Source organism: Emys orbicularis, chromosome 3, assembly GCF_028017835.1.
Source record: "Emys orbicularis isolate rEmyOrb1 chromosome 3, rEmyOrb1.hap1, whole genome shotgun sequence".
Taxonomy (NCBI): domain Eukaryota; kingdom Metazoa; phylum Chordata; order Testudines; family Emydidae; genus Emys; species Emys orbicularis.
In genome coordinates, this window is record NC_088685.1 from 90268159 (window position 1) to 90284333 (window position 16175).

Consider the following 16175-nt stretch of genomic DNA (forward strand, 5'->3'; position numbering starts at 1 on the left):
GGCACAGCCTTTGGTTTCCTATTACATTCATATACTCCAGGGGCTTTATAGTTAATTATTAGTGCCGGAAGAAAACATGGCAGCTACTATGTACTCAACAATAGGTTGCTATAGCCTGGACCAGCTTAAGGTATGTCTACACTGCAAAAAACCTGGTGTGTTTTTATTCGGGTTAACTAGCCCGAGTTAAAACAGCAGTGAAGACACAGCAACTTGGCTTTTAAACTTGGGTTAGCAGCTCGAGTTAAAGCCTATAGGGGAGTTTGGGATTGAACTTGGGCTGCTAACCTGAGTTAAAAGCTGAGTTCCTGAATCTTCGCTGCTCTTTTAACCGAGGTTAGCTAACACGGGTTACGAACGCATCTTTTTTGGCAGCACAGACATATGCTTAGACAAAAGCATTGGTATGAAGATTTACAAAGGAAGTATTACCAGTACCTCAGACATAGTGGGAATCTAGGAAATAATTTGAATGGTTTATCTTCTGTTTCACAAATAGATAGTCTGATGGGGCCAATCATACAAGCCGGGGGAGGTTGCCTCACAAGTGCTGCTCTTGGCAATTCTCCTATCCTCCAGGATGGAAATTTTTCAACATTTTTACCAGAATCTGAAGACAATGGTTTACATGCATTTGACGAAGTGGGCATTCACCCATGAAAGCTCATGCTCCAATACATCTGTTAGTCTATAAGGTGCCACAGGACTCGTTGTTGCTTTTTACAGATCCAGACTAACACGGCTACTCCTCTGATACAAGACAATGGTAGTTTTTTCTCTCGTTAATCTGGCGGACCTTCAGATTAAATGGCTTTGAGAAAGTAAAATTAATGTCCCATGAGATGGAATTCATAAATGATGTTACTATTTCTGTGTAACCAAGTGTAGCCAATGTATGAGTGTGTCATATTATGTATATTGTGTGCCAGCTCAGTGGACTTTTAGAAAAGTGAATATTAAATGTTTCATTCTGAAAGTGGCTATACAATTAATAGCATCAAGCGGGCTAACCTGATTCACCTAAGTAGGAATCCTTCCCTCAGAATTCCTTAGCCCCAATTCCCTATTATCATTGGATAACTCCATTCTTAGGAGGTTGATTAGATAGAATATGTAACCAAAAGAATGTACCATTAACATTCAAGATTAAAATCATATTTTGTTTCCCTATCTTGGTAGCGACAAACTTTTTTATTATTATTAAAATGGAAAGAATTAAAATAAATCTAATTTACCTTTCACTATTGAAGCTGATTATTAACTTTTGCACTTCACCCGCTTTGGACAATGAAACTGAACAGGTCTGTTTTATTTCTGTTTATAATTGTTTTCACTTTCCCATTGTTATGCATTAGCACAGTGCTGCTGTGTTTGTGTTTCCAACATTGCAGGGGGATTGAAAACAAAATAATCTACATTAAAAAAGGGAACAGTCCTTTTCTTTTTTTTGTTTTGGTAACAAAACTTGCATTTTGGTCCTAAGCTACTTCAACAAACAATTTTATTTTTTCTGGCTTTTCTCATTTTTGGTCATGACCTCAAAAAGAGTGCTGTGTCTTTAGATATGCATATACAACTCATACTGATGTCAATGAGAATTACATATCTTTGGGCAGAATTTTAACATTTTGTATTTTTTTTTTTAAGAAAATAAAGTATAAAATAAAGATTATTTCCCAACTAGATCCCAGCCATTTCAATCACTGTGGTAAATCTGAAACTACCGTTCCTCCTTGAAAATAAAAATCTGTGTATCATCTCCCCAGTAGAGTGGAATGGTTCTTTTATGAGCAACTGCAGTCTACCAGAGACATTCCATGTGAATAATGTTTTGCTTCCTCATATTGCATTATTAGTGGCCTGCACAGAAGGTCTTGTGTCAGCTGGATTGTTTTTTGAAGATGAAGTTACAGGCACTGTCATGGCTCGTCCCACCCGTTGTGACACTTCTATCTCCTTTTTCATATACTGAAGTTGTTGCACATTAATTCTTATATTTCTCCAAGGGCTAGGGATAGAGATGGTACCTTCACAGTTCAATGAAGGGGAAAGTCTCTCATCATTAGAAAATCAGTCAAGGAATTGAATGTCAAGAGTTTCATACATTAAAACACAGTTGTTTGCAATTAAGGCCCAAAATAAGATGTATGTAAGTCCCTGTCACTTTTAATTTTGCTTATTTAATCAGCGTTAGGAATAAAATGAAAAGATTTGAAGTTTTATTGTTTTACTGTTATGTAATCTGATATTCCATACTGGGTTTCTAGGACCTGATCCAAATCTAGATATTTTAGATGGTGCCTGAAGCTTGACTGATATCTATACACCATTCAGACAGGTGTTAGCAACAGGCCATCGGACACACTGACCAGTGTTGGGTGCATGTATTTTTAAAACATGGAATCAATAAAATATAAAGCCATTCAACAGGCAAAAAATATTGCTCTATTCCACGGCATCAGGATTTGAACCCACGACTCAAGCAGAGAGTCTGACTATTTAAACTACTGCCCCCTTTGTTGTCTCAGAGGGTGTACATTTCAAAGAAAGCTTTGGTCAGCTGGAGAAAATTTTCATTAAAACAAAATTAAATAGAATTAATTGATAAAATGAAACTGAGCTTGACATTATGACAACTCTCTGTCCTAAAGTCATGCCACTGGGCCAACTTTAGCAGGGGCCTCTGAACACCAGGTGATCTTACTTACCATATGTTAAGCAGAGTGCAGCAGATGGATGTTGGAAGTTCTGCCTTTCCTGCATTTTTTCTTGCTCTGGTCAATCTAACCCTTAGGAAAAAGGCAGGTACCCAGACTGATAACATGTGCATGTTCTCTAAAGGGTTTACTTTTATGAGTGTAATATTTCCGCCTATAAAAAATAAATACACTCAGCAATGGTTGGTACTTCCTAAAGCTGGTTGCAAATGCTTGTCTGAAAGGGGTCATGATATTGATCAGAATTCAGGCAACATACAAAACAGCAAGATGTTGATCAGGTTATAGAAATGCAGAATGATTTATAATATGGATAGAACTTCTATGCAAAGGAAAAATCTAACAATAGCTAGCAATAATAGTTAGGGACTCCCATTGCAATGTCCACCTTAACATTTAATAACATGCTTGGATCTTCAGTAGCATCATGAAGTTCATTATGTGACCCCCTGAGACACATTACTCCTGTAGCAGCTATTTTATATAATGATTTCATTCTATTTTCTCCATTATGAAGCAGGTCTCCCTCCACTGACTCCTAATATTTTAGGGTATAATGGTGAAAATGTGTGATTTTTCTGCTATAAAAATAACACCATTGTTGCAGTCACAACAGCAGCTTGACTTTACAAGACAGAACTTTCCTGGTGCATAGTTCTTACTGCAGAACTAGCTTCCAAGCCAATTTGCAAGAAACAGAAGAAAAAATGTGGTATTCAGCCAGCTGAAGTCTATTTTGCATGTATGAAGTATGACAGCATAATTGGACTAGGACCATTAACTCATTTTACATTGACCACTGAACACACAGCCATCAGAACATAACTTTCAGTCATTGCTGACCTGGGCTGGCTTTGAATGAGTGACAGAGAAGAAAAAGACACTGTAGCCCACTACCCAGTCCATGAGCCAGTCATTCTCCTTTAAATAAACAATCAAAAGGCTAAAAAATACTTGTGCTACTACAGTGCAGTTATAAAAGAAGCTCTTAAAAGTCAGGGGCAGGGCCTGTAGTAGTAAAAACAACTCTACAAGGCCCAAGCTTAGGTGAATTTAAATTCTAATTGTAATTAAAAAGTTACATCTTTTGTTATAACTAGCTTTATTGAGTGCCCAGTTGAAGCCCCTTTCCCTTTATACATTGACCCTAAACAAACTCTTTATTAAAGAAGATAAAAACAGACACATTCTAATTATTTTACATTCATGCTTCCATTTATCAACATTCTTAGCCAGCAGAGATAGTTGGGTCAGTCAGTTCCATTCAGAGTGTTGCAGTTTGAAGGGCTAAAGATGCTGCTAGAGTCTTTGAGAGGAAGAAACCACCATCTTGGGAAGGAACTAACCAAGCAGAGCTAGCCTTAGCATTTTTGAGTGGGTTGTGAAAAAAGCTTCACCTTGCTAAAAAACAGGTCGTGTTCATGATTATCACACCACAATATTCAACACTGGTTTTGGGGAGAGTGACTGAGATGATTCCTCAGGGACACAACCCAAACTCAATTGGCTCATTTTACATGCAAATTGTTTGTGAGCTGATGTAGTGGCTCGTTAGCACCTCCAAACTCTAGCTGCAGAAGCCCAGCTGCCTACCCCTCACTGTCTTGGCAATCAGTTTAAATCAGTTTTTACTAGTTAACATTTGCATGGCTATTTTCACAAGGAAAAGGGACAGAAATGTATTATATTTTAAAAATGAAAGCTGCAATTCATCTGTACAGAACTCAGAATCTGACTCTGTTAACAAGAGACCTCCTCCAGCTCATCAGAGCTATGGGAAAGTTCAAGACAGGGCAATAATTTGTGAGATTGTCATTGTCAAAAGATGGGTTCTTGGTACTCACTGCTCCAACGGGGTCTTGCCCTTTTTCAAGGCAGTATTGACAATACACTCCAATAATGGATCCAAGACCCACTGGCATTAATACGCCAAGCAGATATATGACAGCTGGCACAACTCCCTGCCCTTCCAAAACAACAGTGCATGACCCCAGCAAAAACTCACACAGCGTGGGACTCTGTTTTTGTTCTCTCTAACTCTCAGCTTTGCTACCACCGAGACAAACCACTCAAATCTGAGCAATTTTGCCTGTGAACTAATTTGATATATTGATCTGGGTGTGGGATTTAGGCACCCAAGTTTGAAAATTGGGTATATAGAATCAATTTAAAATGTTTGGGTACAGGTGAGTGGACTCACAGTCTTACAATTCACAAACTTTCTGGGCCCTAAAACTGAACTCCTAAACACATGAAAATTTAAGAATAGAATTGTGTAGACCACAAAAATTTGGGGAGAAAAAGCCCAAACCTCCAACCAATGTTTTTAGAGGAGCCTTGCACTTTCCCTACTTGAGCCTCAGTACCTTTGGGTGTTCAGGATGATAGAAAGATGACTCATTATCAATTGTCAATATCAACCAGGTAAATTCGAGGCCCCTAGACTTGTACTGAGGATAGAGAAAGGGAGAGAGGCACAAGGGCCTCCTGAAGATTTATTTTAGTAATGATTATCAGACCATGATCGACAACTTAGACATAGCTATCATTCAGCTGAAAAGGGTGCAGCAGCCCAAGCTAAACATGAATGGCGTGTCTTCAGTCTGGTGAGTTTAGAGACTGTTTTTGCATCCCCCCACCACCCAAAAGATAGTGCAAATGTGTAATCTTAAATGACTCAATGCACTCAAAGTGTTAAAATGTTTAATTTACACTTTCAGACAGGGATACGTACATAGTTAAAGTCTTTTTTTATGTTGCAAATTGTTTTTCTGGGTAGAGTCAATAGGAGCGGGGACAATCTTGTTAAAAGTGCACAACTACATTAGAAGTTTTAATCTGAATTTTTGTTTTATGGATTGTTTAGCCTTCAATTTTACAGCCTTTTAGAAAATATGAACTATACAGTTTCTCTAGGGGACTCCAGTGCAGTGAGTTAGCAGCTACAGCTTCATTTAACTGTACATCACGTTGCAATCATAAGCTACAACAAAAAGCGCTCTTTCCAGGATGAGCACTCATGATCAATTTGAATAGACATGATTCACCCAGAACTTTGGGAACAGATCGAAGTGGCCAAAATGAATTATTCACACCTTGGTCCTGAAGAGGTAAATACCATAAGGTCAGAGCTGCTCAAATCAGTTATGAATATTTCAGCACAAACTTCAATTAAAATAGGGGTTTGAATTATGGATTTTTTTTTTTTTAAAGAACAAGTTCTGCTGTTTTACTTTTAACCAGCCAATGCCAACAATTCAGTTGTGTTAATGTTCTCAGCTGGGCTTTGGGTGCCCTACTATTTCAGGCTCCTTTGGACATCACAGCCCTCCTCCATGCATGCTCTTTTGAACCAGTTTTGCCCAAGAACTTGTTCGAGATTTGTAAATGAGGGGCCAAAGCTCATTGAAGTTAAGTGTCTTAGTAGCCCAAGGTAAGTAGCCAACCCTGTCTGTGAGCTTCCTGGGGAATGCAGCCACAAGAATGCTCTGTATTTCAAGAATGTATTTCCTGTTCAGAGGAGGCCATGTAGGACTAGTTTGGGGGTGACACAGCTGCTTCATTACATGATCATCCCAGTGCTCCAGCAGAGCAGTAACTCCCAGGCACAAACGGAGCTCTTCTCTTTGCCTTTTTGCATCAGGGCAACAGCAACCTGCCTCCTGACTAGGCCAGGCCAATGAGCAGCCCGCATACGAGGCCTTCTGGGACCTGCTTGCACCTCCAAAAAGGCCTTGTAAATTTTAAAATGGATAGAGCATTATGTATCTAATCTGCTGGATTGTTTACATGCCCCTAATTCTGCTTCAGTACCTGGGCAAGTGAGATAGTTCATTAGATAAAGCATTGAGTGCTTTTGCTGTTTAAACCTTGCACCCATCCGGCCTTCTCAGAAGACTGCCCAATCAGCTTGGGAAGAAAGTGTATGTTGTTTACAACACTAGCGCATATGATTAAAGGTATGGTGAGACAGTTAGCAATTGCTCACAGAAGCCTTAAAAATCACTTGTTTAGAAAACTGATTCATTCACATCACTGAGCAGGATAAACAGCCCATGGGGAAAACTTTAGCTTATTATGAACTGAGCTACCAAATACACCACTGCCGGAACTCACAAGATTTTAATACTCTGGATACCTTCCAAAATAGCTGTCCCTATACATCGTTCACACAATGGTTCTAAAAAGCTCTCTTTTTAAAAAAATACTATTTTTAATTGCCTTCGTTTTTCTTATAAATGCTTAAGAGCAGTATAGTGTATATATATAATATGAAGATACCCAATTCAGAGCTAATTTTCCTTCATTTCCTGAATGAACACTTGAGCTACATGTTTATGTGAGTGGTAGCAGCTCTATGGCTTGTTTGTTTCTAGGCAAACCTATATATTTTCACTTAAAAGCAGAAATACCACAAATGTTTTCTTTGATTTCTTCTAAGCCTGTTTGTCTCTCTGTCATTTCATTTTTAATGACTGCTTTGCTCTTCTGATATACCTGGTTATAGATATCTTTCACCCTCATGGGCAACTGCAACTGAATTAATTATTGCAAAGCGCTGTAACTGAACAGCAATAATGTTCTTTGAGGTGTGTATTACACCAGATTTCCAGATGGGTGAGTTTTTTAATAAACTCAACTTCAACTCATATATCAGTTTTCTCAACTGTCCAGAAAATCAGGTTTACAAGTGCAAGTCTCTCTCTCTCTCTCTCTCTCTCTCTCACACACACACACACACACACATTTTTGCCTCTGGGATCACACCAATATACATCAGACAGCAGAAGGTGGAAAATAGTTGCACATATAGTAATTTTAATCCATTCCATTTTTAAATACCACAATAAATTTAATTTTCACAATAAATTAAATAGCCATATTCAGTTTACAAAATAGAATTACTTAGTGTGAAACCAGTATTTACAAACAATATACACTATATACATGTTTCTCTTTGTTGACACACAAGCATAGAAGAAAAAATTATTTGATTTTTTTGACACATGATTGACATGCTACAAGTGACACTATGGTCCATACAATAAAACAATAGTGCAAACTCACCACAGGAACTTTGAACCAATGTTGTTTGTACGAGATAGGATATTCTTTTCAAATAATAAGAAAATAGTATTATTCAGTTTCACTGTAACAATTCATCATTGTATTTAAAGTGTCAGTATTCCTTTAGCAAGGTGCATACTTAATATAGCCTGAACGTTATACTTTCCAATATACCCTCACAGCTACACACAATTCCAAGGTGAATTTGCATGTTCTAAACTAACATTCTGTCTGGGTCTATAAATGTGTCACATAAGAAATTTTATTGAGCAAGAGGAACACTGACCCTTTTGCACAGTATCTGAATTTATTCCCCTAAATACTACCTTGTCCTTTATTTGTATAGCTTAAAATGATGCAACTATGTAGAGAGTAAAGTTATGTTAATTACTACTCTGTAGAAAAATGGATCCCACCTTATATTTGGTCACACACTGCATATGTACATGTATGCAAGAAAAAAAGTTAGGTTGATAGTTGTGTCTATGAAAAGTGCATATTTTTACTCTAGAAGAGACATTGCTGCTTGTCTCCAGGTGCAACACATAGTGTTGTATGAAATTTAGTTTAGGGCCAGTTAAATGTCCTCCCAGTGATCTGGTAAAATTTTTGATTAAAAGGGTGAAAGAATTTGCGCAATTTGGTAATGACAGAGGAATCCACCTCTGGATGAATGCGTCCCTTGCTACCCGCCAGGCACTTGTTAAAGACAATGTTAAATCGCAAGCAGTAAAACCCTCTGGTGGCATTGAAGTATAAATTGTACTGACTTATCCTTGGAGGAAGATTTAGGAACTTCTCCACCAGCTGCAGTTCTGGCAGTGGTTCTGTAATGAGCCGATCTCCATCTACAATATGAAACTGCTCGATTGGAAAGTATTTTAACCATCTCTCCAGATGTTTTGTGTAGATGCTGGTTCTCACTGCTTTATACTTAGTGTTCACTTCGCAGGTATTAGGATCAATAGCCAGCTTCTCAAATTTGTAGTAGGTTTTATTCTTTCTTTCCTTCCCCTCCAGCACCTGAGTGTAATCAGAAATAGCTCTTGTTGTGGGTTCCCTGACAATGATCAGTAATTTGATGGATGAGTTCATTTTATAAATCCTTTCAGGTACTTCCTCTGTGATAAAATATGCAGGGCTTTTCTCAATTGTTATTTGATGAGGGTAAGAAAAAGGCATTTTTTTCCTGTACCATTCAATACCCTTGGCATAGTTCTCGTCGTTATCAAAGAAGTGAATTTCTTGAGAAGCTTTGACCACTGCAGGATGGAGGTTCAGCATCTCAAGCAGTGCACGGGTGCCTCCTTTCCTCACCCCAATTATAATGGCCTTAGGGAGCTGCTGAACCAAATTGTGAAGCCGGATTTGCTCTTTAGTGGCGTTGCCCTTACGGAACTCATGGAGCAGCCCACGCTTGAACTGCAGAGCTCGGAATGGGATCTCGTCTTGGCCATGGGGTCGAAATCGACCATCAACGGGACAAATGGGCTGCAGCCTGAAATCAACAAAACAGATGAGATTTTGTCCTGTTGTAAATCATAATGAACATCTGTTTGCAAATTTTATTTTAATCCACCCTTTATTAAATGGGGCAGACAATCTGTGGCATTTTTAATAGTCTTCCAAATTCCTATTCATCAAGCTCTTAATTGATAGCATCATGTTCACAGCATAAGAAAAACAAATGGCCTGGGTCATATTAGCACCTGCTTTACAACTAGATATTTGACAGATCTGGGCAATGTGCTTTTAGTAGAAAATCCTGAAACAAACAAACTGATTCCAGAATCCTGATGTGTAGTACTATTTTTGGAAATAATATCTTGCCATTTAAGGTATTTATGCTTTCAAAATGCTATTAATAACCTAAGATATGGAATAATGAGACAATTGTCAGGATTCCATGCTACAGAATCCATCATAATCCCTGAAAACACTAATACTCAAGTTTGCACATAATATCTATCTATATCTATAGATGAGTATTACACCCTCCCCTCACCCCCATATTAAAAGAGCAATCTTAAGGTTGCAAGGTCAAGCACTGAAAAGTTAGGAAATGCCAGAATTAAGTGTGTGCGCATTATGATATAAATAATGACTGTATGTTTATATAATATTTTACACACTGCTAATAATGGAATGTGTGTGTGTGATTTACTAGGTTTTTATTAAAAAGCAAACTGAAAAAGCAGAATTTCCATCATGTGGCATCAAATTGACACCCACATGGTTCATCTGCAGAATTGGAACCTTTAGAATCACTGCAGAGACTTCTGTCATTTGAAGTAATAGAGGGTCTAATAGCAGTAGTATGTTGTCATCCTCCATGTGGATCAGCACTTGAGGAAGAGACAGCACAGTTTGCCAGTAGATTTCACAGATATTTGCTGACAGCAGAGGAATAGTAAAACTCAGTAATCCTGGGTTCTGGAGGGATATGTGCTCTAATGAGCAGACTCTTGTGTTTTTGCTCCAAGCTTGACTCCTTCTGTCCTGTTTCCTCCAGCCTGTTTGTGTACCAGTCTTGTCTCTTTCCCACCCTTGGATCCTTACCTATCCAGTCCCAGTCTCTATTCATCAGGGTTCTTGTCTCAGTCTCAGTCCCAGTCCTAGTTTTCCCCTTTGGGCTCTCTGTTCAAGTCCCAATATCTCTCCCAATCTAAGTTTGACCCCCTCCATATGCTCAGTCCCCAGCCTCCTTGCCCAGCCAGTTACTCCTCTCTCTCCTTCTCAGTCTCCCCCACATTCCCTCCCCAGATCCTTGTCCCAGTCTTCCTGCTCCCTGGGCCTTGTTCCAGACTCTTTGTCCAGCCAGTCCCAGTTGTCCCTCACACCCCAGCTCCTTGTCAGATCTGTGTTGCCCCCCAACCACCTGGCTCCCAGTCTCCCACCATTTCTCTCACTGGCTTCTAGTCCCAGCCTCCCTGCCCAACCAGACCTAGGCTCTCCTCTACTCCCCCCAACTCCCAGCCCCAGCATCCTTGTCCAGTCAGCCCCAGTCCAAATTTCTCTTTCCCCTCGAGTCCGAGTCTCACCACACTCCTTCTCCCAATCTACTCCTTTCCCACCCCCGGTCCAGCTTTTGTTACCTCTGCATTTGAATAAGATCATAGAATCATAGAAGATTAGGGTTGCAAGAGACCTCAGGAGGTCATCTAGTCCATCCTCCTCCATGCTGCCTGGATGCCAGTAGGTGGGAGGGGGGTGTCATTGAGTGCACAGGAAGGACAGGCTCCCTGATTTCAGGTCTGATGCCTGGTTCCACCATTGCCTGGAGCACCTGGGAGCAGCCATTACAGGGAAAATCCAGTTCTCCCTGTAGCCTAGGCTGGAGCATGCTCAAATCCTCTGTGGGGATGATTCATGCACATTCTGGTCTGCACAAGCTTGTCTCTCTCGGCTTATCTTCACTACTGGGGTAATTCCAATATATCTTTTTTGAGATAAGGCGACCACATCTGCACACAGTATTCAAGGTGTGGGCATACCATGGATTTATATAGAGGCAATATGATATTTTCTGTCTTACCTATCCCTTTCTTGATGATTCCCAACATTCTGTTCGCTTTTTTGACTGCCGCTGCACACTGAGTGGATGATTTCAGAGAACTATCCACAATGACTCCAAAATCTCTTCCTTGAGGGGTAACAGCTAATTTAGACCCCATCATTGTATATGTATAGTTAGATTATGTTTTCCAATGTGCATTACTTTGCATTTATCAACATTAAATGTCATCTGGCCTTTTGTTGCCCAGTCACCCAGTTTTGTGAGATCCTTTTGTACCTCTTCGCAGTCTGCCTGGGACTTAACTATCTTGAGTAGTTTTGTATCATCTGCAAATTTTTCCACCTCACTGTTTACCCCTTTTTCCAGATCATTTATGAATATGTTAAATAGGACTGGGCCCAGCACAGATCCCTGGGAGACACCACTATTTACCTCTCTTCATTCTGAAAACTAACCATTTATTCCTACCCTTTGTTTCCTATCTTTTAACTAGTTACCAATCCATGAAAGAACCTTCCCTCTTATCCCATGACTGCTTATTTTGCTTAAGAGCCTTTGGTGAGGGACCTTGTCAAAGGCTTTCTGAAAATCTAAATACACTATATCCACTGGATCTCCTTTGTCTGCATACTTGTTGACCCCCTCAAAGAATTCAAGTAGATTGGTGAGGCATGATTTCCCTTTAGAAAAACCATGTTGACTATTTCCCAACAAATTATGTTCACCTATGTGTCTGACAATTTTGTTCTTTACGATAGTTTCAACCAATTTGACCAGTACTGAAGTGAGGCTTAATGGCCTGTAGTTGCCAGGGTCACCTCGGGAGCCCTTCTTAAAAATTGTCATCACATTAGGTATCCTCCAGTCATCTGGTACAGAAGCTGATATAAATGATAGGTTACAAATGACAGTTAGTAGTCCTGCAATTTCACATTTGAGTTCCTTCAGAACTCTTGGGTGAATACCATCAGGTCCTGGAGACTTATTACTGTTTAGTTTATCAATTTGTTTCAAAACCTCCTTTAATGACACCTCAATTTCGGACAGTTCCTCAGATCTGTCACCCCAAAAGAATGGCTCAGGTTTGTTAATTACATTTCATGCCTCAGGGCATAAGATAAACTCCTGAAGGAGTCAAGAAGGAATTTTTACCCCACCTACAGAATCACATAATTGGCTATCTATAGTTTTAACCTCCTCTGAAGCATCAAGCATTGGTCACAGCTGAAGGCAAGATACCAGTTTAGGGGTCTGATCCTGTGAGGCACTGAGTCCACCTGATAGCATTGAATGCCTTCCTCAATAGTGGGACTGAAGTGAATGGAAGAGGAAGGGACCTAATCACCTTGGAAGGCAACACCACATAGGGATGGGGCCCAGGTTGGCCAGTAGTCTGATTTGATATTGCAGTTCCCATGTTGTTCCTATGCAGTTTTACATGCTCTAGCTACTTTGAATAGAAGCATGTCACAGTTTTACACTTCGGCCATATTTTCCCAGGGTGGGGTGAGCAGGGTCATTGGCATAGACATGTGTACACAACCCCAATCTGTTCAGACCTAGGCCTCACCCACAGGGAACCCCAAACTCTGTTTTCAGTCATGCTTCCAAAGCTGGCATATATCAAAGCAATCCCACGTCATTCTTAGGTCTCAAAGACATTATCAGCTGTTAGGGATAGGTCTGTTACATCCCAAATAGTTTCTCAAGGGTGTGCCTGGTCAAGAGTGCCAAATACTCTCTAAATTCCTCTCTGTGGATTTTCCACTGCTCTCAAGGAAATCACTTGCAGACACAACCTCCTTGTCTGGTGCATTCAGCTCCAGAACATCATGGCTAATTAACATAGTTAAAATTCTCAAACCCTGCAGCAATCTTTCAAGTGCAATAGGATTCAAAACTCGATAAGCTACTCTGCAGGGTCATACATAATTTTAACTATCCCTGTCGCACATTAATTGCTTTTCCGTAAATTTAGAAAAGAAGATACATAAATACATCATAACTGTTTTGCTGAGACTAGAGGTCAACACACAGATGCACACATACAAAAATGAGCTACTGTAATGACATTTGTACTGTATGCTGCTTTATTCCTCCTCTGAAAACAAGCACCAATGCACACAGAATACAAATAGACAGATAGAAATACTTTGACTTGGACAAGCAGCACCTTTCTCCCTTGTCCCACTCCCTCCCCACAAAAAGGAGGAAGAAATAATGAAAATCAATATTAAGGTGGATAGTCTTTCTATACATCAGTAGGGAAAAAAAAACCCTGGAGAGCTATACATTTTAAGCAAAAGAGGAGAAAAAAAAAACCCTGTTATAATTAATAAATCCAGATCCATTTATAATTAAGACTGTGACGTATACCTGGTTGTTTAATTACTTACCTATCCAAGCTCCCAACTCTGGCAACTAGATATAGGAGACTTCCAATAGCAAGGCTGCCTAGCACAAAGAGCTTCTGTCTCAGCAACGCCTGCTGTTTGAATAGCATGGCCCTCCATCAATCTTCAGGACTTCTTCAGTCTGCAGGGACCAGAACACATAAACCACTCATCAGCAAGTGGCAATACACTGGCTAATGTTTATTAACAGGCAGGCAATCAATTCTTACAAGTGATTAAGCCTCACTTGCAAAAATCTTTTCAAGCGGCATTGGTATTAGATAAAACTTGTTTATTTTGCTCTTTATCTGCCACTCATAATAAAGCCAACCAACGTATCTAGGAAGTGGAACTTACTATTTAAAAGCCAGTTTAACTATGTCCACCATTACTCGGAGAGGCAGTGTCCAGTGGCTAGAACCTGGGGATTGGGAGTCAGAAAAGCAAGTCACTTCTTCTCCCTATGTATCTTGTTTCCCATCCCACTCTTTGCCTGTCTCGTCTGTTTAGCTGCTAAACCCTTTGGGGGCACAGACTATCTCTCATTAAGTGTCTGTACACAGCCTATTACAATGGGCACCTGATCCTGATTGAAGCGTCTACTGGTACATCTGCACAGCTTGTGGCAGCCAGCCTCCCAACCTGGGCTGACAGACTTGGGGCAGCAAGGTTTGCACTACCACTCTTAAAATAGACAGCGCTTTGAAGTTTTGGCTCAGGCTGGAGCTCGGGCTTTGAATGCTAGGGAAGGGGGTGGGCTTCAAGCCCCAGCCTCCAGCCCAAGCGGTATGTTCAAAGTGCTGCCTATAGAGCTATACTTAGTGTGCTGGAGCAAGTCCCGCTGCCCTGAGTCTGTCAGCCCAGGCTGGGAGGTTCGCTGACGTGGGCTGTGTAGACATACCTTAAGGTGCTTCTGTAATGCTAATAAATAATAATAATAATGTCTGGTAAAGATATAGGAGCAGATCATGGCTCCAAGCCTTCATTTAGCCTGTAGTACTGAATTCTTTCTTATTTATATGACAGGAGCCCCACAATAATAGTCCCAAGATCATGGCTGTATAGTGCTAGGCACGGCACAAACACAGAGTAAGAGCGAGTCCCTTCCCTGAAGAGTTTACAAAGGAAGTATTATTGTTCTCTTAGGGAAAAAAGAGATGGGGAACAACAGTACAGAGAGATTCACTGATTTGCCCAAGGTCACAGAAGAAATCTATAGCACAGAGGGGAATTGAACTGAAGTTTGAGTTGCTGCCTAGTGTCATAACCACAAAACCATCTTTCCTCTTTCCTTTTTTTTTTATTATTATATTTTTTCCTAGCCTTTCAAAGTTAAACACAAAAATGCTCCCAAAATAATGAATTTTAGATTTTAAGCAGTGCAGACAATCCATAGCTGGAGCTTAATATGTGAACAATTTAAAAGTGAGGAAAAAATATACAGATACTACATCTCCGTGTAGATACATTATTACTAATTACTACTTTAATTAAATTCCTTTAATTAAGAAATAGGGAAGGGGCAAGAAATGATGATGATAATGAGAGCAAATTTCCATAGGTTTACAGTCTTAAATCCTACACTGCTGCTTTCTGAAGATAAAAGAAAGGTTTCAGTATTACAGTAATTGGTTCTGAATTTCAGCTCTCAAGAAACATACACAACCCTCTCCATATGAGAATAAAACATAGTCCAAATGTCCTCCCTTGTCTAGCCACTTGGATCCCAATGGATTAGTCATGTTAAGTCATATCTGCAGGCCTTTCCATGATTATGGAGATATGCAGGACATAGTGAAATGAAATTACAGATAACTTGGCTCCTGAACATAGATTCCATAGGGTCTCATTCTCTCAGTAATCATGTTGTCCTTAACATATATATAGGCTTGTTGGGATTCACAATTTCTTTAAAATGTTTGTACCAGTTTTGTGTGTTTGTGCAAGAGAGAGTTATAGAGGAAACAGTTGCATCCATTACCAACCAGGGTGGAATATAATGGCAGCGTACGTATTGACATTTCACACATACACCCCATTTCCCATTCCACCACTTATGAATTACTCATAACGTTTGCAAACCAATTCATTTGGGGTGAATTTTTTTCAGCTCAGAGGTGATTTATTTTGAAAGTTTCATGAAAATTTGTCCAGCTAGTTTTGAGTTTTGCATGTATTAAACAAAAATCCCACTTTCTGCATATATTTCTATCAGAAATGCGGTGCATGCCTATCTAAAGAGTAGAATGAGTTTTGCTCATACTTGATTTGTTTTTTTGCAGATCTCCTTGAGACCAAAGGAACCAGACAAATTTGAAGGAAATTGGTTCAGTAGTTTTGAAGTTATAAGAGCTGACCTTTTTTGCGCACGAGTAACAGTTTCGTCTTTTATGTTTCTTTGCTCAATCGGCAGCTTAGAAATTTGCAGGGGGAGGAGAGAACACAAGCATAACAGTCTTTGTTATTAGGTCTTTCTGCTCA

At 39.7% G+C, this 16175-nt stretch overlaps 1 protein-coding gene across 1 annotated transcript; it reads right to left on the reverse strand.

Moving 5' to 3' along the window:
• Positions 1–8351: 8351 nt before the first annotated feature.
• On the reverse strand, positions 8352–13804 carry HS3ST5 (heparan sulfate-glucosamine 3-sulfotransferase 5). Its single transcript, XM_065401739.1, has 2 exons — positions 13698–13804; positions 8352–9282 (listed from the first exon to the last, which is right to left on the reverse strand). The coding sequence occupies exons 1-2, from the start codon at positions 13802–13804 to the stop codon at positions 8352–8354; spliced, it is 1038 nt and encodes a 345-aa protein (XP_065257811.1).
• Positions 13805–16175: the final 2371 nt, after the last annotated feature.

Excerpts from the sequence above, each read along its gene's own strand:
- HS3ST5 (XM_065401739.1), bottom strand. The coding sequence starts at position 13,804 with ATGCTATTCAAACAGCAGGCGTTGCTGAGACAGAAGCTCTTTGTGCTA. Across the intron at positions 9,283-13,697 it reads AGAGTTGGGAGCTTGGATAG|GCTGCAGCCCATTTGTCCCG; the intron begins GTAAGTAATTAA and ends TGTTGATTTCAG.